The sequence below is a fragment of the Nyctereutes procyonoides genome, unplaced genomic scaffold, assembly GCF_905146905.1.
Source record: "Nyctereutes procyonoides isolate TBG_1078 unplaced genomic scaffold, NYPRO_anot_genome, whole genome shotgun sequence".
NCBI classification, from domain to species: domain Eukaryota; kingdom Metazoa; phylum Chordata; class Mammalia; order Carnivora; family Canidae; genus Nyctereutes; species Nyctereutes procyonoides.
The window spans coordinates 24,317,835-24,343,869 of record NW_026575121.1 but is presented as its reverse complement, the minus strand read 5'-3'; the positions used below and the strand labels follow the sequence as shown (position 1 = coordinate 24,343,869).

General features: G+C 34.1%; 1 protein-coding gene across 2 annotated transcripts in view; it reads left to right on the top strand.

The window, feature by feature from the left end:
- Positions 1-26,035, top strand: part of KLHL1 (kelch like family member 1) — a 363,304-nt gene that overhangs the window by 111,044 nt on the left and 226,225 nt on the right. The window contains exon 2 of one of the 2 annotated variants that reach the window (XM_055336046.1): positions 14,114-14,296. The exons of the other annotated variant lie outside the window; for it this stretch is intronic. Coding sequence (XP_055192021.1) covers positions 14,114-14,296 — 183 coding nt within the window. The remainder of the gene's footprint in view (positions 1-14,113; positions 14,297-26,035) is intronic. 2 annotated transcript variants of the gene reach the window in all.

Below are 26,035 nucleotides of genomic sequence, written 5' to 3'. Positions count from 1 at the left end.
GTTATATATTTTGATGTTTTATGAAAGCCAAAACAGGATTTGTTTCCTAATTTAATAATGATAAAATATTAATATCTTCAATAGGGATCAATATCCTACTAAATCTATAACATACCCTACCATATCTTCAGGAAAGAAGGTGAATTTGGTGACTGGTGGGTGACCTAGGTTATTAATCCTAACTTCTTCACTCTCTCAACAGTTCCATGTACATCTTGTCCTCTGACAATACCAATTTTGTCAATGTTATTTACCTGATGCAATAAGCTAAACCTTTGTTCTTGAAGGTCCAGAGTCCTTACTGCTTCCTGTATTGATGGGTTGCCCAAACTGATCCTTATCTCCAGATATAGGATTGCTAAGTGACACTACAGTTAGTCTCCTACTTTTCAGACCTATTTCTCATTAACCACATTTTGCAAGCAACCCAATTTTTTTCCTTAGTAATTGGGACTAATCACTTTACCTGACAGAGTAACCCTTTGCTAACACTAAATCAATGTCATGAGGAGCCTGAAGTTGGTCAGGAGAAAATTTACACTTGAAAATGGACTGCCAAAACTATAATGCTCAGTTTTAGTAATTATAAGCAAGAATTCCAGATCTTATGTATCAGAATAATAATTTTTTAAAAGCCATTTATGTCAGGCTCATCTATAAAGCAGATCTATGATTTCACCTTTCCTGGTAACAGGTCACAGGCTCCTCCTCATGAAGTCTGTGGCATACACAAAGATGACCATCAGTGATCTCTGCTTTCTGGTATTCATGGTCTCATATGATTTGCTCTGCTTGAGTTTAAGAAAGACCTGTGACCTGAGTTTAAGCAATAGAATATGGCAAAAACTATGCAAAATTGCTCTTGTGATTATGTTATGTTGTATAAAATGCCACCTTGCATTTAGATTCTCTCTAGAGATTCTCTGTGCTGGCTTGATGAAGAAAGCAGCCATAGTGAGGAGACCTCTGTGGGAGAGAACTATAGATGACCTCTTGAAATTGTGGGTGACCTTTGAGAGTTGAAAGTATCCTCCAAGACCGAAGATGACCTCTAAGAACTAAAGGCATCATCTAGATGAAAGTCAGCAAGAAGCACGGTCCTCAGTTCTACAGACGCCATTAAATGAATTTTGCTAACACCCTGAGTAAAATTGAATGCAAATTCTTCCCCAGTTGAACCTCAAGATGGTAGCATATCCAGGCCAACACCTTTACTATGGTCTTCTGAGACCCTGAACAGAGGTCCCTGAACCATGTCTTGACTCTTGACATACATGAATTGCATTGTTTAAAGCGGATACTTTTGTAGGCATTTGTTATGATCAATAGAAAACTAATATAAGGCCCTAGGTACTGGTTGAAGTAGAAGTGCAAATAGAGTACAAATAGGTACCAGGGAGTCTAGCTACATATTCATGAAATTTACTTCCGGATCTACTGAGGGCCTTTCTCATATATACCATTTATATATTATGATAGAATGCTACTGCACACATTTCTCTTAATGATTTTGTAAGTCATATTGGGTTAGTTTACAGTTGCCTCTTGGCCATCATTCAGTCTTTTCTGTGACCCAGTTGTAAACCAGAAGATGATTCTCAAATTGAGAATGTTAATTGGGAGAACTATGATTTTGTTCATAAAGTCTTTCTGAACTATAATTCTCTAATAGGCCATAGGGCTCCCTTCACATCCTTGACAGCTGAAGACACTTCTCCGAATATTTATTCTTCTGGATCATAAGGTCCTAAGAGCAGAACTGCTTGTTCAACAGCTCAAACCTGCAGCAGAGGCCTCTCTTGCTCTGGGCCTCAGTCAGAACTGGTAGGCTTGTGAGTTCACTGGGGGCATAGGGGGTATAGAATACCTAAATTTTGTATGTTTTATCTCCAACAGGCAGGTGGCAGGTGGCACAAGATATATCATTTAAGATCTTTCACTTTAAATGTAATTTCATGGGCAGCCTACTGGCTCAGCGGTTTAGCGCCACCTTCAGCCCAGGGTCTGATCCTGGAGTCCTGGGATTGAGTCCAGTGTCCGGCTCCCTGCAAAAAGCCTGCTTCTCCCTCTGCTGTGTCTCTGCCTCTCTCTCTCTCTCTCTCTCTGTCTCTCATGAATAAATAAATAAAATCTTTAAAAATAAATAAATAAATAAATAAATAAATAAATAAATAAATAAATGTAATTTCATGACATATTCAAACTGCTAAACCCCTAGAATTTTCATCAGTGTGATAGGCACTTTAACTTTTGCAAGATTTTCCTCCCACTATCTGCCGAGGAAGACATTTCGCATACTTGCTATTTCCTCCCCACCAGAACCAATGATCATAATGTCACAGATGTCATGGAAACATGTGATGTTTTATGGGATATCAAGGTAATCAAAGTTTTTGCACAATGTAAAGAGAAGAGTTGCCATTTCCCTGTGGTAAGACATTGAAATGATGCTGATGCTCCTGTTAGGAGAAGGTAAACAAGTTCTGATTTCCTTAATAATGTTGATTGAGAAAAAAAGTATTCTGCTAGGTTGATAGCTGCATACTAAGTGCGAGGGTTGTGTTGATTTCCCTGTGTAAAAATATCACATCTGGAATATCAGCTATAATTATCATCACTACCTGATTATGTTTGTGATGATCTAGTCATTATTCAAGATCCATCTGGAATTTGTACCTACCAAATGAACAAATTAAGATGGGATAAAATAGAATCTATACTTTCATATTTTAATTTTTAAAAACAATTATTTATTTGAAAGTGAGAAAGAGAGTATATGCCAGCAGGAGCAGGGAGGGGGCAGAGGGAGATGGGGATTGGGGGGAGAGAAAAGAGAGAGAGAGAGAGAGAGAGAGAGAGAGAGAGAGAGAGAGAGAGAAACAGACTCCCTCTCTCTCAAGTCAGAGCTTGATCCCAGGACCTTGAGATCATGACCTGAGCCAAAATCATGGTGGCGCTTAACCAGATGAGCCACTCAAGGGGGCCCTTTCATATTTTAACTTTTTAATGTGCGCTGATATCTGCAAATTCCTTGTGAATACAGTATAGCTTTTATACCTTCAATGGTAGGTGTGTGGTGGTAGTTCAGTTGACAGTCTCCTTTAATAGAACTTATTTTGTGGGTCAGGAAACCAATGTGAGAACCTTTTCCAACTGTGCATTCTGAGACTGAGAAAATAACTACAGGTTCAATCTAACAACCTGGGGAGTGCATGAGAGTATGGACTCGAGCAAATACACACTTTTTTGCTTAGTTTTCATGGGCATCCTCCCTGTCTAGTGGATACGGTGGCAGTGTAAGTTGTGAGGTACTTGCTTTAATTCAGGTATAATATTTAATAACTACTAGAATGTTTAAATATTTTAAATTTTAGAATGTCTAGGGCCTGATGTCTGGGGAAAATATGGGTAATATTTCCATTTCAGAAATGTGGCAATTTTTCAGGGTTCTTTCTTAAAAGAACCTAGTCTTAAAATCAATGGAGAATCTCTGAACTAATTTAGAAAAAGTGACTTGGAGAGTATAAAGTCGCATTATCATAATTTGATTCAAATTGCTACACAAAAGATCTATACTTTTTCTGATTGAACAGACCAAGTAATAATTTAGTGGACTACTCATTTTATGCACATACCTCATGATAAAGTTATATTTTCCAGAGATGTCTTAGGTAACTAAAATCTACTGATTACCATTCTATTCCTATTATTTTAATAGGGACCAACAATTTTCTTGTCCTTTTTTTAAAATAAATAATAAAGGACCAGATAGTTGTTGTTGTTTTTTTCTTTTTCTTTTTTTTTTTTTTTTTCATTCTGGAAGGCATATGGTCTTTCTCACAACTACTGGACTTGGCTGTTGTGGCAAGAAAGCAGCCACACATAACTAAATGTGTGTGGCTATATCTCAGTAAAAGCTTATTTACCCAAACAGATGACAGTCTTGTTTGGACAACTGGCAGTAGTGTCTGGTGACAATAGAGCTCACGTTGTCTTTCATCTTTAAGTCTCATCATCTAGTACAGTAATGCCATTGACACCAGAGAGCTCAATTTAATTGTGCCATCAAAACCTTTAGTACTTACCAGAGAGCTTTAAAAGTATGTTATTGTTCTCTTTGCCAATGAATTTCATGATGGTGAAAAGGATGTTTCCTGAGCTACTCAATAATTATTGTTAAACAGGTTGACTATGATAGATATGTTGTATCATTTCCATATACATGTGCATTTTTGTTTTTTCTTCCACAATATGACTGGGAAATGTTGGCATTACATATTCTAGGAGCCCTTTTAATTCAGGCTTCTGTTAGCCCAAGAGATGTTAGAACCACTCCTCTGAATCCTGGGTGAGTAGAAACACATTATTTTATTTTGTCCAAGTCAACCTCAATCTGATATCTTCTGAATCTTTCTGTACAGGCACTTCCCAGGCATCTATTATCCAAGTTGGCACATCATTATAATTCCTTTGTTTTTTGGTACATCTTCTCAGAGTAGAACTTGCATTAATTAATTATTCATATATCAATTTCCATCTGCATTTCATATTAGAAACACTTACAGATTTTATAGTGTTTCCCATTCCCTCTGTGTAGTTGCCTTTCTTCCCAGATTTGGTATTTTTTTGTTGAGAACTTCCAGCATCAAAATATAATTTATATGTTAGCTATTCTTATCATGTCCTCAATCATGATTTTCTTTATTTTGAATTTAAAGTCCTTGCAAATATTTCAATTATTTCAATTTTGTAATTTCAAACATTTAAAAATACTTTTAATTTAAATAGGTACATCTATAGATTATACATTTTAAGATTTAGAAGAGAAAAACAATTATATTTTACATAATTATTATTAAAAGTAGATCTAATTCTTCAAGCAACATATTGCACTGTACTGATACACACCTAATTCATAAAAGTACTCTTTTTATTTTATAAATATTATAGGTTACATTTTCACATCCGGTATTTCATTGGAAATATACTTAACAGCTCAAATACATATTTTATTTTTTTCCATAAGCATTCTATGTGGAGATTTGTAAATATATTCTATTTTACAAATAAATTAGCTGAGATTCAAAATGCAGTAACTGATGGAGCCTAGAATATATATATAGTTTTTCTTTAGCTCATGAGTTATTGCTCTTTTTTATTATTCTCTCTTACCAGTGTATGTGTGTGTGTGTATTCATGCGTGTATTTTTCAATACTTCTGATAAAAAGCCTTACTTAAAATTCCAATTAGCTTATAAAACAAAATTATACCCAAAAGCAACATTAGCGACTATATTCATTTTTCTTGTTTCTAAGTAGTAGCACCTGGTGCTTGAACTTTATCCCTTCTAATATTTCCTTGATCTAAACCTCTCTCTTGGGAGTTATTAAAATCTTTGAAATTAGTGTGTTTGTATAACTAGACATTCATTTTGAACACTGGTTTACTCTGCCATGCTGATATATGATGATGATTCATTCACTAGTACTGTAATAATTTAAAGTTGTTTCTTTAAATTTATTTATTTAAAAAACTTTCCCTTTTTTAAAATAATGAAATATTAACTTTAGATGTAAAATTTTCAAGGTTAAATAGACATGTAATAGTGTGCTTTATTGTCTGAGAATTTTTGCTTACTTTTTGATCTTTGATATTATTTACATAATTATTTGTAATAACTTCATAGTTTTAAAATAGAAATGACATGTACTTCATATAAAATATTTAAGCAATAAAAAAGAGGAATAAAATAGCAAACCTTTAATCAGAATATTTTTACAAGTTTATTTTTTTTTTTACAAGTTTAAATAAATATTTTGCTAATGGAAACTTAATATGAAGAGAAGCCTGCAGTTTACACTAAATTGTATGGCTAAAACAAATAGTCATTTCACTTAAATAACAGCATTGTTTACTACATTCAGGCGCTGCCCAAGAATTATGTATTTTATCTGATTTTATAGAAATCTTTAATTATTCCCTCAGGGATACCTCTGTGGCTCAATGGTTGAGCATCTGCCTTTGGCTTAGGTTGTGATCCTGGGGTCCTGGGATCATGTATGCATCAGGCTCCCCACAGGGAGCCTGCTTCTCCTTATGCCTATGTCTCTGCCTCTCTCCCTGTGTCTCTCATGAATAAATAAAAATCTTAAAAATAAATAAATAAATAAATAAATAAATAAATAAATAAATCCCTCAAAACAAAACTAAATTATCACTCAAGAGAAAAAGAAAGCTGCTTGAAAATTTATTTTGCCATTTAATTATTCTCTTATATAGTGAAATTAAAGATATAATAATAAGACATGCCTGGGTATCTCAGTCAGTTAAGTGGCCAACTCCTGGTTTTGGCTCAGGTCATGTTCTCAGAGTTCTAGGATCAAGCCCATGTAGGGCTCTGAGCCCAGCAGGGAGCCTACTTGAGATTCTCTTTCTTCCTCTGCCCCTCCCCACTCCCTTTATAACCCCCCCTCTCTAAAATAAATAAACAAATCTTAAAATATATATATATAATAATTACGCTGGGACCTATTTTAGGGACCTTTGTTTGAAATAAATGTATCATATCTATTCAAAAGATTTTTTAGTGGTGCTTGGGGGTTGGAGTAGGCTAAGCAAACAATTCTTGGTTATGGCTCAGGTAGTGATCTCAGGGTTATAAGATGAGCCCAGCTTCAGGACCCATGCTTAGTCTACGTAAGATAATCTCTCTCTCTGCCCTTACTGCCCCCTGCCATAAATAAATAAATCTCTAAGAAATAAAGAATTTTTAAAAGTAATTTCTAGGGTGTTCTTTAGTATTTTCACAATGTACATAAGTGAATCAAAGAATCAAATCAGAGAATGCAAAAGAGTTCATATTTGGGTTATAGCAGTTATGTATGCATTCTTTCTCCTGAGCTCTGGAAGCTTTTTGAAATTCAACAATAGTAATTCATGCTAACATTTACTAACTACCCTATATGTAGATTTTTGTGTTCTATGAAATAAACAAGAAAGCCATAACTATTTAAGATTAGTACTTGGCCAAGGCATCCTCTCATAGAATATTATCACTCATTTATTCAACAAATAATTGGACTCCTAAAATATCCTACATGCCAAAGATGTGTGCAATCTATACTGAATAATTAGCATGTCACAATAGACCATGACTGCCCAAACGATGAGAATTCAAAGAAGTCTTTCTGGAAGAGGTAATATTTAAACTGATCTCTGAAGAAGTAAAGTTATTCATGAGAATGTCAATGTGTTTTGAAGGTTTCATATAGAGAAGTGTGTGTGTGAAGGCTGTAGAAGAAAGAGATATGACATAATGAAATTACTTAGCATGGTTAGAATTAGTGCCTAAGTTGTTACTAGGGCACTCCATTCGAATCCCAGATGCACCAAAGAATTGGAGACCCAAGACCAGAGGGGGAGATAGAGTTTATTGCATAGATAAGCAGAGAACTGGTGCAGCCACTCTGGAAAACTGTGTGGAGGTTCCTCAAAGAATTAAAAATAGACCTGCCCTACGACCCAGCAATTGCACTGTTAGGGATTTACCCCGAAGATTCAGATGCAATGAAACGCCGGGGCACCTGCACCCCGATGTTTCTAGCAGCCATGTCCACAATAGCCAAACTTTGGAAGGAGCTTCGGTGCCCATCGAAAGATGAATGGGTAAAGAAGATGTGGTTTATGTATACAATGGAATATTACTCAGCCATTAGAAACAACAAATACCCACCATTTGCTTCAACGTGGATGGAACTGGAGGGTATTATGCTGAGTGAAGTAAGTCAATCAGAGAAGGACAAACAGTGTATGTTCTCACTCATTTGGGGAATATGAATAATAGTGAAGGGGAATATAAGGGAAGGGAGAAGAAATGTGTGGGAGATATCAGAAAGGGACACAGAACATAAAGACTCCTAACTCTGGGAAACGAACTAGGGGTGGTGGAAGGGGAGGAGGGCGGGGGGTGGGGGTGAATGGGTGACGGGCATGGAGGGGGACACTTGACGGGATGAGCACTGGGTGTTATTCTGTATGTTGGTAAATTGAACACCAATAAAAATTAATTTATAATAATAAAAAAAAAAAGAGTGAAAGCAGGCCACTGCTAGAGCGAGAGTGGAAATGACACCAAGAAGTTCTAGCTGCATCCTTTTAAGCCTGCTTTGTGTAATGTAAACTTGGCTTTGATTGACATTTTTCATTGACAACTGGGGGTTATATGACATTTTGGCCACTGCATGTGTTCCTATCCACGATGCAGTCTTATAATTGTATTTATTTATGTATCATATATTTATGAGTATCTAATGAGCTTTTGTTGTGACCTTAAAGATACTTAAGGGCAAGTTGTATCATTTGTGCACACGCTCAACTTTTGAAGTCCTTTTGTGGTTTTTGAGTCAGTTCTTTGGCTAGGCCTTTCCTATTCTGTTAGCCTTTAGAGATGTCTCTAGAGGTGTGGCTGTTAACACTCAGAGTAGCTCTAAAGGTATGGACAACATCTGCTTTATCCATCCTCCCTCATGGCTAACTGCCTAAAAGAGCTGATGGGTAATAAAAATTGAAGAAAAAAATTGAAGAAAATATCAGATAATTAGGCATTTATAACATAATATGTAGTTTGAACCATGGAGGCATTGCAGGCTAGAACCTGGTTGACAGTGGGCACAGTTTATGATGTAATAGCTTTAAATCGGCACCTAGGTAGGGGGTTTTAATGTGAAAACAGATGAGTAATTGTTAGTTTTTATAGCTTTTTTTTTTTAAGTTAATTCACAGTCTAATCTTCTAGAAGTAACTATTTCCTGGAGCAAGAGTTATTTCCACCTGATCCCAATACTATTTAGCACAAAAATAAGAAAGTATGCTATATCACAGAATTGATTGGTACAGGAAAAATAAGTGTTCAGCCCTGAACTATTTAGCATAGGAACAGGAATGCTTGTTGGTCAGTTCTTGGCAATTAAGACAAGAAATGAAAATGAAAGCTAAATAAAGTCATAAGAAAAGACACTAGTGACTTTGGTAAAAGCCGTTTCATTACATGGGTGGTTGGAAAGTCAGATTGCAATGGATTGAGGAGTATTCAGAGGGTCAGAAATTAAGATAATGAGTGCAGACAACACTTTCAAGACCTATGGTTGTGAAAGGAAATAGGAGTAACTATGGCTTGAGTAGTTTTGTGAGATCAAGAAAAAATTTTGATTGTATGTTTTGTACATCATAAGTTTGGTGAATTCTTTAACATGCTTAAATTCCAGTGGGAAGAAATCATACTGCCCTTTTAAAATTCCATTTCCCGGAACTTGAGGCTTTATGTTGTTGGGCCACAATAAAGATAAAATTATAGTGTAGGATCCTAACACCTGAGAGACGTTTAGATTGGAAAGAGATTATAAAGTTTATTTAGTCTGAAGACATAAATATTAGACAATAATAGAAATAATAATGTCAGACTTTTATTTTATAGGAAACACTATAAAGATATAATCTCTATTTCCTAAAATTTTAAAGTCCCATTTGATAAACTAATAAGGTTGGATAATAAATCATAGTTTGAGAATCCTAAGTGTTCTGATGTGGAAACTCCTTTTTAAATCCTGAGTCAAAGGTCGAGGTCAAAGAGTTCTACGCAAACCTGATATCAAGAAATGATTTATGAGAAAATGTGCAAGCACTGTGACAGTGATATTATAGGGAGAAAATCAAGTCAAACCAACATAACCATTTTTCTGACAGATCAATCATCCTTCAAGAAAAATAACTAGCTTTTAGATATAATATGGAGAAACTCAAGAATTAGAACTTTAAGGAAAAAAGTTAGGAGTGAATGAGAACTCTGGAAAAGAAGTAGTTTGGAGCCTAATTTCTAGCTCTCTATTCTTTTGATTCATCCTTGTAAATTACTTTCAAGGTCTTCAGAAAAGGCCCACCTCTGTAGCACAATCAAGATTTGTTAATATACCTTGATTACAGAAAAATAGTTAATGCTACCTTAAGAGAAATTAGCTTTAAATAAACCTTGTCAAATTCTATGTCCTGTTTGATTTGCTATGTGAGGTCTCACCAAACTCTAAAACTGTATTACTCTATTTCTTTCACTATTCTTCTAATATTGTGTCCACCACAACTTGAGTGACTTGAAGATAAATTACTACACTAAATTCTTTTCTTGCTAACATTTCCCAGGATATGAAAATCTTAGTGAAGTATAGAACTTTCTGCCCTAAGTACGTTTGACTTATAAGAAATTAACCTAAGGATCTGAATGTAACCTTTATCCCAAGCTCTCTTTAAGTCAATCTGGAGCCAATGTACAGGGCAGTCTCTAGTCTCTTGACCAGACATCAGGATCTGAGTGGGGCAGTTTTGATCTCTTTGGAAACTTGTGCTCTTGGCTTGAATCTCCATAGTTACCTGTAACACAATAATGGTATGTTCAATCTAGATTTAAAAGTCCATCCTGCAGGGTATTTTGTGACTTTTCTGATCAATGTGTTCATGTTTAGAAGAATATTCTTGCCACATATGCCCGAGCCTGAATTCCTAAAATATACACTGGGAAATGACCATATTCTGGGGTTATAATTTGCAAATTTGTGAAAGGCAAACATATGGTACAGCAAAATTTATATTAATTTTAAATATTTAAAGGCAAACTGGCAAAGTCTGAAGAAAATAACCATATTGTGTAGACAAATATTGTAGATAACAGGGAACACACAGGATTTTAATTTTAATGAATTTAGATTTGTAAACTTGTCTGCAGTTCTTTTGGATTTTCTATGTGCACAAACATGTCTTCTGGAAATAATAGCAGTTATACATTTTTTTTGGTTCAGCTCTAATGGGCTTTATTTTTTTTTCCTTGTTTGCATTACATTGGAATGATCTTCTAGAAAAATGTTGAATAGAGGTGATACTAACGAATTTCATTTAAAGAAGAAAGGTTTCCATTAAATAGGTCTTCTGTATGAATGAATTAGGTGCTTTATACACTTAAAATGTGTTCCTTAATTAAGTTCAACTTACTTGTGATACATTGTCCACTATATATGTGATACATTTATTTTTTATATTTTCTTTTTCTTTCTTTCTCTCTCTCTCTCTCTCTTTTTTTTTTTTTTTTGAGAAAGGAGCAGGAGAAACAGAGGGAGAGGGAGAGAGAGAATCTTAAGCAGGCTCCATACCTAGTGTGAAGCCTAATGCAGGACTCATCACCCTGAGATCATGACCTGAGCTGAAATCAAGAGTCTGATGCTTAGCCAACTCAGCCACCCAGGCACCCTGTATATACATGTTTGTTTTTTTTTTACATACAGTTTTGTATTTAGTTGCTAGTATTTTGCTTAGGATATTTGCAAATATGTTTAGAGGAAAGAATAGCCATTAATTTTCTTTATTTGCAACATCCTTTTCAAGTTTTGTTTCCATGTTATATTTGCCTGATTAAATGAGTTAGAAGAAAGGTTCTCCTTTTCTATTCTTTGGCGCTTTTTAAGAAAGTCTTTTTCTGGGATACCTGGGTGGCTCAGTGGTTGAGCATCTGCCTTTGGCTCAGGGCATGATCCCGGAGTTCCAGGATCAAGTCCCACATTGGGCTCCCTGCAGGAAGCCTGCTTCTCCCCCTGCCTATGTCTCTGCCTCTCTCTGTGTCTCTCATGAATAAAGAAATAAAATCTTAAAAAAAAAGAAAGTCTTTTGCTTATATTGTTTTTCCTTTTCCCCACCCCTAGTTTTGCATTGGTTTTACTATCATGTATAGTGGTGGATACTGAATCTTGAATCTTTGTCTTGATGCCTTTAAGACTATTTTGAAAACTCTTGGCCATTATATCTTCAGATGGCTTTTGCCCTATCATGTCTCTCTTCTGCTTTTAACACTATAATTATATGAATTGTTTGTTTCATTTGTTTCAGAAACTATTTTTTATCTTTTTTTTTTAAGATTTTATTTATTTATTCATGAGAGACACTGAGGGGGGGCGGGGGCAGAGACATAGGCAGAGGGAGAAGCAGGCTCCATGCTGGGAGCCCGATGTGGTACTCGATTCTGGGTCTCCAGAATCACACCCTGGGCCGAAGGCAGGCAGGCACTAAACTGCTAAGCCACCCAGGTGTCCCTTTTTTATCTTTTTATCTCAATGTTTTAGTTTCAATATTTTCTATTTATTTTTCAGCTTATATTTTCTTCACCTGCATCCAATCTGCAAGTTCAAGTCCTCTATCAAAACCTTAGCTTAAATTATTATATTTCCACTTGATTTTACATATAACCTAATGTTCTTGAAAGTCTCCAGCTTGTTATCTATATTAAAATACATTAATTAGGGTTATTTTCACATCTATAACTAACTGTGATCCTTCTGTTCAAAGATATACCTGTAGTACCTCAGAGCCTGTTTCTATTGTCTGTTTTTCCCTCTCGATAGAGATTATTTATAGGCCTTCTTCTTCTTAATGTCAAGCACCATATACATGCACAAGAAATCAGAGTTTCTATGAGGCTTTTCTAAAGGGGTTTATTTTGACTGTCAACATTTAGATTAGCAGATCACCTTAATGCACTCAGAGACTTCATTCAATCTAGGTTTCCATCCTTGTATTATCTTGTCTTCTTGTCTATTTCTATTTCCCTTGACTCCTAGGATAAAGCCCTTTAGGGAGTTTAGCTGAGAGCTTGTGTATTTGCCAGAGTCTCTCATCCTTGCTGGTCCTTGGATTCAAATTTTTATTTTTCAAACTCTATTTAACTTCTCAATCTCTAATAAGCCATTTTCTTCTTGTCTAGCAGTGCTTAGGAATCACAAATACCTCTGAGGAAAAGTGAATCACAATGACAGTCTTTCCCAAACTTTCCTCCTTTATGGATCCTCTTTTATCTCTCAATTTCTTGCTACCTTTGGAGCATATACTTCCAATATCCATCTTTTCCTCCAAGGCCCATGATACTGTTGGCTGCTGCATTGTGCTGAGTTTCTAAGATTCTCACTCTGTGCTGCTTATAATTAATAAATACCATCAGAGGGAATGAAAAAGCAGTGGAGAATTTTGAGCTGACTTCCATGACTTTTTCTTTATTCTAAATTCTTGGTCCTTCAAGTTCTGGTTGTCTTAATGGCTATTTTTAAATTCATTTAGTTATTTTGATTTTATAGGCACCATTTTTTTTTCTGGCATTCTCAATGAGGGGTTCAGTCAGTTACAAGTTATTGCCTTATAATTAGAAACAGAAGTCTCCATACTTTCTGTTTTGAAATAAACTATTTCATCGTTATTGTTATATATCTAATTCATTTTCATTTTTAAGTTGTTATAAGCTTTAATTAGCACAGCATCAGAAAACTTGATCAGGTTTTCTGGGCCTATCATGCATATAGTGAGAGTCTTCTCCTTAATATGGAGTATGGTATTTTAAAGTTTTCTTTGTGAAACTGTTTTTTATATTAATAGATCCAGTTGCCAAACTTAAGTATCATGAATTTTTCAAAATTTTAAAGTTTATCACATATACACTCATAGATATGGTTAAATATTTGTTAGTACTGAGCTACTACATTTTGTATATATTTTTTAAACAACTGGGTATAGACTATGAAACTCAACAGTTTACTTTCAGATTTATTGTCAGTCTTTTTTACAAACCATGCTTTATAATTTCTCATAATGAAAATCACCTACTTCTGTAAAAGAACATTTACTATAACCTCATAGGAATTGTAATTTAGAATACTATAATTAGGTGATCTACCTCAATTTCAAATGGATTAAATTAACATTTTATTAGTAATCAATTTTCAAATAAGTATGTTAGTAATTTACTATTTCTATTACTTTTTCAGGTTTTTTTTAACTTAATGTCCTAATAAATATAGATAACCTACCTTTTAAATCATTGTAAAGCTAGAGAAAAAGATAATTAAGAATTCATTTATTGCTTCTTAGAGCAAATTATGTCACCCAAAATAGATTTTTCTGACTTCTATTAATGATGATTAACATAAGGAGAAATGCATTGATTTTCCCTTTAAAATTGTAAAGCTCTGTGTGTTGTTTTAGACGAGTTATAGCACTTTATAAACACCACCTTTTTTTGTGTGTGATTTGTAGGCTGACAGCAACTAGCCATTCATTGACACCTCAAAGTGATATGGATTCCAGTAGCTCTGAAGAATTCTATCAGGCTGTTCACCATGCTGAGCAAACATTCAGAAAAATGGAAAGTTACTTGAAACAACAGCAACTCTGTGATGTTATTTTGATTGTTGGGAACCGAAAGATACCTGCACACAGGTATAGTAACCTGTCTTTATTGAATTCATATGGTTAGAAGGATAGTCTGGTATGTAGGATGCAAAACATTCTATAATTCTATGATTACAGAATTAAGAATCTAGGAATCCTTTTTTTTTTTTTTGGTACAATAAAACTCTATTAAAGGACACCAGGATTTGAATTTCATGTCCTTTTCACATATCATGGAATATATCCATCCTTTGTTTTTCCCACCATTTAAAAATGTAAAATCTGTTCATAGCTTTTGGGCTCTGCAATATGAACCAGGCCAGATTTGGTCCATTGGCCCTAGTTTGCTGATCCCTGTGTAAAAGGACTCAGGATTTCAAACCTTTGATTCATGGAAGAAAGTAAGGGGTTCAAATGTAATTTTAAATATTTTGACTTTGATATTTTGTTACAAATTTCCAGGTATCTTATCATATAATATACATATAATATGTGTGATATTTTATTGTAAAAATATTGTGTTTGTGTGTTTCCATGTGTTTATCCATTAAGTGATTGTTATGCTCTCAAATGTTGTCAGGCTCAGAGATTAGATGGCCAAAAACTACTGCGAATGAAAGTAAGATTTTCCAATAAGAACATCAAGAATAACTCGATATTTCATCTATTAACACTTGTCATCTTTCATAGTGCTATTATTTAAATACAAAAAAAACCTACAAAAACTATGAAGCATACAGGTAAAGTTTGCAGAATTGTAAATCACAATTTAAATGTACTCTACTAAGCTTTGTCAAATAGTCATGGCTAAATCTATGTATAGTAGTTGAGAATACACATTTTTAAGAGAGCTTGAGTTATTTTTTTACTCTTTATTTCCTTTGAGGGGAGAGTTATAATGTCATTTTAAGTAATCTCTTTTGGTAAATAAAGCAAATATAAATACTTCAAAAACAAAACTTCCTCTGGCTAGGGTTGATAATCTATTTTATGTAAATCATAATCTTACTAAGTAGAAATCCATTTTAATTTAGGAGATTGTACTTAAGATTTGAAGTGAGATATACTTTTCTGCCAAAATTAAAATAAATCAGGTTATCATTGGTATATATTATTTGTTTCATGTAGGAAATTCAAAGTATTTCATGTTGACATCTTTATTTTGCATTTATTTATTTATTTTTTAAAGATTTTATTTATTTATTCATGAGAGACACAGAAAGAGAGGCAGAGACATAAGCAGAAGGAGAAGCAGGCTCCTTGCAAGGAGCCCAATGTGGAAATTGATCCCAGACCCCAGGATCACGCCCTAACCCAAAAACAGATGCTCAACCTCTGAGCCACCCAGGCATCCCTATTTTGCATTTATTAATTAAAAAATATATAACATATTAATATTATTCTTAAGGTACAATGTATTTGAAAAAAAGGTACAATGTATTTGAGAGCTAATACACTTTAAATATTCCATACATATTTATGATTGATAGTTCTAAGTTACATAAACTAAATGTAACTTAAAAACTAAAATCCAATTATTTTGCCATATTAATTTCTTATCAGTTTTCTTATGAAAACTCATTAAATTTGATGTTGGTTTTTTACTTGTTTTCCTTTTTTAAATTTTTTAAAAGATTTTATTTTTTTATTCACGAGAGACACAGAAAGAGAGGCAGAGACATAGGCAGAGGGAGAAACAGGCTCCCCACTGAGAGCCTGATGCGGGACTCCATTCCAGGGCCCCTCCATTCCAGTGGCCCTCAGCTCCACACGACCTGAGGCAAAAGCAGATGTTCAACCCCTGAGCCACTCAGGTGTCCCTATTTTTTTAATTTTGAAATTGTAATTCAGAAAAGAATTTTAATTTAATTTTGATGCTTATTATTTTATTTTTAAATAGTTGAATATATAGGCAAATAGCCTTAAACTACCTTGATATATGTTGTTTAATACTATTATGCTAATGAATTGGTAGAAAGGGTAAGTTATCAACATATAAAAATATTTTAATATACATTTCTTTCCTATGTTTAACATAAATTTTATTATTTATATAATATATATACATCTAAGTGCTGACTAATAAAAACATTCCTGAAGAATGAAGCTATATTTCTACTATGATAGTGATATTAAAATGTGAAAGTGAATTTGATATACTAGAAATGCATAGGAGGGAACATTTAACATTGAATAACTAATGTAGGTCATGTAGAGTTCAATATTATCAGCTAACTGAGGCAACAATTCTAATAATATACTATTCATACACATTTTCAAATATTTCTATAACATTGCATTAGTATTAGCAAGAAAGCCATTAACAAATAGTCATTATTTTTGAGATATTCAATGTTGTAATATGTGTAGCAAATATGCAAATTATGCTGAATATCATCTAAATAACATCTAGATAAAAATTCTATTCTAAGAAATACCCTTAATTTGAGAGTGTAACTAAATTTACTTCATTAGCTTATAAATTGGTTAATAGCATATATATGTATATATAGAGAGGGACCCAACTCAAAAGTACATTAGCACATCAGATGTTCATTAATTTTTTTAAAAGAGCAGTGTTTTGCGTAATTTATATAGTTTTATTTTGCCTTTTGTTTGTAGTAATTTAATATTTCTCATTTGAAGCATTTTTAACCAATACTCTGAGCAATTCTCCCATGTTAATTATATTCTACATTGCTTTCTTTGTTACTCTTTTTTATCTAGATTGTTAACATTATTTTCTAAGTAATTTATTTATGCAAGTTATTTTATAATAATCTAGATAACTAAGAAATAAAATAGCTTCTTGGTTTCAATTATTGTAAAACATGAGTAATTACTATTTTTATACATGTTACTCTGAACATTTAAATATTTTATGTAGTTAGCAGATATTATAGCAAGTAATTATTGTCAACTATCTATATTTTCCTTAAATGTGACAAGAAAACTTTTAGCCTAAGGCTATCTGCTAAATTCATGCAAATAAGGATTTATATTTTCCTTATACCATGACTTAAAACTTTAGTATTACCCATTTTATAAATAATTTATAGAGTTATTATTATAAGCTAAACATACATTAACAAATATGTGGGAAAATATGGAGCCCTGGAAAAAGGCAAGTGCTGTTTTTAATGATTGCAGATACATTGCACCTCCTTCTGTACACTTTTACACAATAAAATCATAATTAATGCAAGATTAGCTCTTTGCTTTAAACAGTCATTTTAGCACTAGTAACAAAGGAATGGATTTTGAAGTTATTTTGTTATATTTTGAGTAGCACAGATGAGTATTGCCTTTGGCAAAATATATATGATGTTATGATCATTAGCACTTGAACACGGGACTATTACAATAATTTCAAAAAATGAAAAAAGAAATAGCTTACATTAAGATCTACTGCTCCTTCAGGAAAGACATTGAAAGCTAATCTTATAAGTATTCACTAAATATCCATTTATAAAGTCATGTATATTTAATTCCACATTATTATCTCATCATTCAAAACTTTCAAGGCACTCCCTACTTAAGGTGATAAATTATGATTGTGAAAGGCCTCTCCACAAAACCCTTTGTTTTTGTTCTGGTTATATTGTATATATGTTTTTGGCCTGATATAAGTCACAACTATCGATGTATTTATGAAATTCCATGTTTATATAGATACAATAGGTTATTGCTAAGCATATTTTTAAGTAAGTTAGCTTTAAAAAACTAATAATACTTAATATGATACACTAATAGATTTTTTGGCATGGGAAATAATCAAAATTCTGAATTCATCTGTGCTGTAAGTTTTCAGAGAAATTCTAAAATAAATATAAACTTTTCATAAATGGCCCAGAACAATTGATTAGTGACACGTGAAACAAAAAACTGAATATAAATCCTTGAGTACTAAATATAGAGAGTTTCTTTCTAGGTAGTCTGCCTGTAATCCCGGATGTTAGCTGCTAAAAATTAGACTGACAAGATCAATATTAATAACTGGACAGCCAAATTATCAATCCTAGAATTAAAGTATATTCAGGGGCTACTTTGTTACAATGTACAGGTATATAATGAAATATCATTTAGCCTATGAAAGCCATTATTAGGAGTAAGTGCATTAGATGGAAATAAATGAGAAAATATTAAATAGCTAACAACCTCTGAGTTGGAAATAATATAATTTATAATTTTTTGTGCATAGTAACAGTGTGGAAGGATATACAACATACTGTCAATAAAGCCTTTTCCTGAGGAGTGGGAGTAGACAAGATAAAGGAGGGGTTAGCTTTTTTTTTTAATGTCCAAACATATATTCTTTGAACTCTTTAGAATGAGCATGCAGTAATTCATGATCGAATAAAGACTTAAACAAAAAATAAAATGATATCTGATGAAGACAGAAAGTATCATGCTCTATAGACCAAAACCCTGGAAATTTCATTTAACATCAGATTCTGTTTTCAATTTTGTCTATGCTTGATGACAGATTTAGTTATTTCAATAATATATTTATCAAGAGTTTATATTTTATTTTTTCAATATTATATTTGTTATATATTACATATATGATTTTACTGTTTTTTTTTACTAAGCACTAGTATCATAAAAATAATTGAAGCTAAAAGTGGCAATTGAAATGTATTTAGAAACATTTAAAAAATATTAAATGTAGTAAAAAGAAATTACTTTCATAAGTAACTTAAATTAATACTCAGAAGTAGGCAAGTAGTATTGTCTCTGTACTGATGGGAAGTTTATTTACATAGATTTTCTGTAATGACAGAAGAATAACTCGTTTCTTCTATTTTATTAAGTACAACACCCACCTGAATCTCTCAATCAGCTTGGTAGTTAATAAAGCTTTGAACCAACTTCAAGATAAAAAAAAAAAATGTTTCTACTGCCTGCTGGTTTCAGTTGCCCCAAGTAATACCCACAACCCCAGGCAGTGCCATGGTACCAGGCTCCCAGCAGGCTCCCATGGACTCAGGCTTCCAGCACATCTCAGTGTCAGCCTCCTCCCATGGTTCAAGCTCCTAATGACTCTGGCTCCGAATCACTTGCCTAGAACCTAGGCTACCGGCAGGTTCTTGTGAACTTAGACTCCTGGCTGGGCCCAGCCCAGCTAGCTACCAGAGATTCAGGCTTTTGCCCATCAAAGCACCAAGCCAGTTCCCATGTATCCATGACCCCTGCCTGGCTCACCTCAGTGTCATGCTGGCCCCTGAGGACCTAGATTCTCCCACAGATCCAGACTCTCTACTTGTCCCAACACCAGACCTGCCCCAGCAGAGAGAACCTTCTGGTTAGCTCCCATGGTCCCAGGTTACAGGTTGACTCTGGAGGCCGCAAGCTCCATGCTTGCTCTAGCATCTAGCCAGACACAATATCCCTAGCTTTCAGTTTGGCTCCCACAAAACCAGGCTCCTGAACTATCCTAAGATCAAATCAGGCCTTATGGACCCAGATACCAACCCAGTGGTCCCTGGTCCCTGATTGGATCCTGTAGACCCAGTACCCATGTCTGCCTATGCAGGTCCAGGTCCAAGCCAGTCATTCAGACTCTGTGCCAGGCCCACCCCAGTGATCCCAAGATCCAGGCCTACCCCTAGAGACTGAGGCATTAGGCTAGTCCTTTGTATACAAAGTACCAGGGCCCACCCACCTGCTGACCTCATCACCCAAGGATTTTAGCACGAAGCCTGTATGTGGATACCACCAGACGATCCATCCAGAATCTCTGAATGGGTGGACTGGCAAAGCCATTTGTAAATAGCTGTCAAAGACATTCTGTAAAGATTGGAAGAGCCACCTACTTCCTTGAATGCACAGACAATAATGCAAGGCCACGGGATAATGAGCTAAAAAAATACATCACCAGTCGACCTGCCTTAGATGAAATGCTACAAGGAGTTCTTCAAGCTGAAATGAATGGACTCTAATTAGTGACTTGAAACCTTGAAAGTATAAAACATACTAGTAAAGCTAAGTATACAGTCAAATTCAGAACAATTTAAAAGTGTAATATCATTTAATTTAGAGATTAGAAGACAAAATAAAGACAAAACTTAAAAAATAATTATTTCTATAATCATTAGTTAATGGATGTACAGTATAAAACAAGGTAAATTGTGACATCAAAACAAAATATGCAGGGAGAAAAATGTTGTTTTTGTATGTCATTGAAATTAAGCTGTTATTAGTTTAGAATAGACTGTTATATTTATAGGCTGTTTTATGTAAGCTTCATGGTAACCAAAGCACAAAAACCTAAACTACATATGCAAAAGAAAAAAGGGAAAGCATAACATTATAGAAAATTATTAATTCACAAAGAAAGATAGCAATAGCTAAAGAGGAAGAAAGAAACAAGGGGGTGCCTGGGTGGCTCAGTTGGTTAAACATCTGCCTTCAGCTCAGGTCATGACCCCAGGGTCCTAGGATCAAGTCCCATATCAGGGTCCCTGCTGAATGAGGAGTCTGCTTTTTCCTTGCTCTACCCCTCCCCTCTGCTCATCTGGTTTCTCTGCCTCTGTGTCTAGCTTTCTCTCTCGAATAAATAAATATATATATATATATTTTTTTTAAGGAAAGAAACAAAAGACTGCACAACAGCCAGAAAACAATCAGATAGCATTGTAAATCCTCACCTATCAATAATTATTCTAAATATAATTCGATTAAATTGTTCAATCAAAAGGTATAGTGCGATAGAATGGATTAAAAAATAAGACCCAACTATATGCTGCCTATAAAAGATTCACTTCAGCTTTAAGAGCATACATAGTCTCAAAAATGAAGACATGGTAAAAAGTATCCCAAGCAAACAGAAACAAAAAGAGAGCAAGTATAGCTATAGTTTTATCAGACAAGATAGACTTTAGAGCATAATGTTGGCAAGAAACAAAGGTAGTCATTATGGAATGATTAATCAATTCATCAACAGGATAAAATAATTTGTATATATTGTGGCAATCATTTGCAATATATATGTGTATCAAACCATCATATTTTTACACCTTAAATACATGTTATATATCAACAATATCTCAATAAAACTGGAAGATGGGGAGATAAAAGAAGCTAAAAAACTTTCATTTCATTTTTTCTCCCATCATTTAGATATCATTTTAATGTCCTTATGCCTACTACGGATTTTTAGCAGTACATGAACCATCTTTCCTTGCATAAAACAAATGTATATCAAACATATATGCCTTGGTCTATTCCTTTTTGGTGATGCAAAGGGATTATAAAACATGATAGTTTTCCACATGAAGTTTGCAATAATCTTGAGGAGGAAATAATAACCCATACGACAATTAAAGAAATTATAATAGTTATCATATATTACATTATAACTGCAATGGAAATAAGCAGCTTTGATTCCAAATGCAAGATATAATCAAATATGGAAATGAGCAGTTTTTCAGAGAAATTGTGTTTGGGGTCAGCCTAGTGGAAAAGAACAAGTGTGGTATTTTAGATAGTGAGAATAATATGGAAAAATAAAGAAGTAAAGAATTTGTGAAAATTATGAGATACTGGCCTAAAGTGGAGTCATTTGTACTGGAAATACTGGGAAATTAAGCTGTAAAAGTAGGAAAAAATGGTTATGACAGATTTTGAAAACCACTAGAGAAATTTGAATTTGAAATGATGTGCATAGTTAGAAGCTCATGTAGATTCTTAAAGAGGGGAGTAGCACAATTCAGTCAATAATAATAATAATAATAATAGTCCTAATGCTAGTTGACATTCATTTTGATGTATGTGTCAGGCCCTGTTGTAAGCACTTTGAATATACTAATCCATTTTGTCCTAAACCGGAAGGAAATCCTTAATCCCCCCCCCCATTTTCTTACAGAGTTGAAAATGGAGAAATGGAGGAAATTAAGACATTCACCCAAGTTAATAAGAGGTAGTAGAAATACAATTCAAACTCAAGCAACTCTGTAGAAATAATGTATTAACAAGTACAATACACTGCTTATCATAATTCACAAAGATAACTCTGAAAACTGGAATCACTTTAGAAAATGTACAGAGTGCTCGCTTTGGCAGCACATATACTAAAGAAAATGTACAGAAAATGGGCACAGAAAAAAACTAGTTAATGGTCTAGGAAGATGTTAGAGTTAATCCAGGCATGAAGTGAGTACTATATAGAGAAAGAGATGAACTGAGAAATATTTTGGAGAACTGTGTCATAAGTTAAGTTTTCCTGAAAGTAGAGCTAGAGACTGGAATTCATGTGTGCATGGTTTATTTAAAGAGCGTCCTCAAAAGAAAGGGAAAAGGATAGGGCAGAGGAAGGAGCAAATCAAAAATGTAGTCTCAGCTGGAGCTTGCTTCATCTTTAACTCCCAAGAAGCTCTGGAACATGACTTTGCTGCAGAGTTAGTCATACTTTGAGGAAAAAGACAGCAGTTTTACACTCTGCTTTTTTATTATTCATTGCCATTGGGCTCACCCACAGGATGAGAGTAGGGGAAGTTGTGGAGGTAAGAGGAACAAGGCACATAAACTCTCAGGGAGGCACCTCCTATTCACCAAATGTGATCTAGGGAAGGGATAGCTGGGACACAAGTTAGGTGATATTATCACTGGCACTGAGGGCAGAGTTGTGCCTCATAAAGGGGATCTGGCCAGAGTAACCACAAAGTCCAATACAAAAGGAAAGATTGATTTTGTGTCATATTTGAAATAGGCAATAAAAGAGGAGGAGACATAAATAATGACTTGATAATATCTACACTGAAAATTCAATATATTGGCGTTACACCAATTAATAACAGGGAAGTAAAAATGAAAAAAAGGATCTCACAGAGAATACTCTGAATTTAGTTTAGAGCACCCTGAAATATTACTGGGCTCCCTGGTGAGCAGTTTCTGTAGACATTCGAAATACATGGAAAGATTTAAAACCATCATAATGGCAATAATTAAGGCCATGCTCAAGTATGATTCTGAAACAGTGAGTGTTAAGGCAAAAATTTAGAGGTCTGAAAAAAAGAAAAAAAAAACTAGGGCAGTGAGAGGGTCAAGAAGTAAGGGTATAGAGAGAAGTCAATGAATCATACGTAAGCTGAGATAAGAAAGTCTGTACTGCCTTAGCTAAAAAGGGGTTTTAAAGAAGAGGAGGAGGTCAACAATGTCAAACACTGCCAATAAATTGGAGTAGGGCTAGAAAAATTTAATAGATTTGGAAGGAAATAAATTGTGATGACCTCAATGAGAGATTTTCCAGAATGGCTGCATCCATTCATATATTTATATATTTTCTGTTCTTGCTTCCATGGCATTAATAGAAGTTATATATGTACCTATAGAGATCTTACTTTCTGTTATGTGTCAAATCCTTCCTCCAAAACCTAATTCCCATCTCATGTATGACTTAATCTAAATGCAATATAAACTTGTTTGTACTTTTGTTATTGAATGAAAGAATATATTTTGTATGTTATAGCTGATTGAGAAGATTTCATGTAATTAAGATTGAATTCTACAGGTCACATATTTTACTCTATATAGATGTGACCCTGTTACAAGTAAGGCCTTTCTATGTATAAGATTAAACTGGTTAACTTTATATCAATATACTTCTTCTGCTCTAGGAATGATATGTATCTCTCTGGCTTATGACAGCTTATTTTTATAGCATATAATGTTATATTTAGTTCTTCTGATAAAACTGATTTGACATTGATCTATCTAATTGGTATGTAATATTTGAAAATATCTGTGTCTTCATTATTTTGTCAGATTTTGAGAATATAAAGAAATAACCTGTTTAGTTACTAAGGGCTAAATTAAATGTATAACAAATTGATAACTTGGAATATTTTGAACATGTTTCTACCCTAGGCATTAATATTAATCATGGATCCCATAAAATAATCTTTAAATGAATAAGGTGTACATCGAAGGATTTTTTTTTTCAGTTGAGAGAAGGAATGTCTCTCTTTGTTAAGGTTAGCTTTTACCACGCCCTTCACTTTCATAAAATCAAGTATAAAGTAGATAAAATTACAAAATAAATAATTGAAAAAGAGTATCTCTTGATTTGAAAACTATGAAAACTTGTAGATAACAATGTCATTGACCTTTCTTCCTTTCCTTTCCCTTACAACATTCTTAGAAAGAAAAGGGCATCTGTGGCACCTGGGTGGAACAGTTAGTTAAGCATTGAACTCTTGGTTTGATCTCAGGGTCACGACTGCCCCACATTGGGCTCTGCACTCAGTATGGAGTCTGCTTGGGACTCCTTCTCCCTCTGCCACTCACTCTGCAAGCCCTCTTTTATTCAAATAAATAAACAAGCAAACAAATAAATAAATAATTTTTTTTAAAGAAAGACAAGAAGTGCATCTAAAATTTGCTGTTGCTTAGCTTACAGATATAAGCATCACATTTGGTTCTATTGATGTATTGTCCATCACTTTTTAAGTATTTTCTCACTTTCTGGAACAGAAGATGTTCCAGGCTTACTTTATGCTTTGCCTACTTCACCCTATGGTTGGATTCCTTAATGTACATATAGCTGCACACACATGTATACACAGTATTTCTATTTCTTATTAAGGACTGTAAATTTACACTGATATATCTGAATTCTTTTTTCTTAAAGATTTATTTATTCATAAGAGACACAGACTCAGAGAGAGAGGCAGAGACATAGGCAGAGGAAGAAGCAGGCTTCTTGCAGGGAGCCCGATGTGGGACTTGATCCCGGATCCTGGAATCACGACCTGAGTTGAAGGCAGGTGCCCAACCCTGAGCCACCCAGGCATCCCAGTATGTCTGATTTCAATCCAGTATCATAGGATTTATCTTGGTTTCCATTTCCATATTTGTAACTCCATTTTCCATCTATGAGTAACATTTCTCTGATGATCTTCAAGAATGTACTAATTTCCTCTAATCTATTTTAAACAGAAAGAAGTTTCAAACTTTCTAATTTAAACAACTATGAAAAACATACCTCTTAACCATAACGCATTTTTTACAATTCTCTATTTCTTTGGACTGAGAATATACTGTCAAATTTTTACAATTGGAAATTTATATTTCCACTTAGGATTTTAAAGATTTTATTAATTTTAGAAAAAGAGGGAGCAGGAGAAGGGAGAGAAAAACATAGACTCAGAGCTGAGCACAGAGCATGATATGGGGCTTAATCCCATGACTCAAGGTCATGACCTGAGCCCAAATCAAGAGTCTAATGCCCAAATGACTGAGCCACCAGGGCACCACCCCACTTAGGATTTTAAAGTACATGAAAAATCTACACTCCCCTTAAAATGACAATAAATCATCAGAAAATGAAACGTTTTTACCTTTTCTTTAAAGGTATCAGAAACTTGTGACAAAACAAGAAAAAAAATTTTAAATAACTAAAAATGAGTATGACACTCCCTTCTTAGCCTCAACTTTGTTTTTTTCACAATGTCTAATATACAATTGAAATTTACAATAGAGGGGGAAAAGCAGAAGAATATAATCCGTTGAGAAAGTAAAATCAGTTAGTGGATATCAACCTAGAGATCATCCAGATTTTTAAATTATCAGTAAAGTGCCACCTGGGTGGCTCAGTCTGCTAAGCATCTACATTTGGCCTAGGCCATGAACCCAGGGTCTTGGGATTGAGTCCCATATCAGGCTTCTTGCTCAGTTGGGAGTCTGCTTCTCCCTCTCCTGCCTCTACCCCCACTTGTACTCTCTCTTGCTTTCTCTCAAATAAATAACATCAAAAAAATTATCAGTAAAGAGCATTAAAGCAACTAT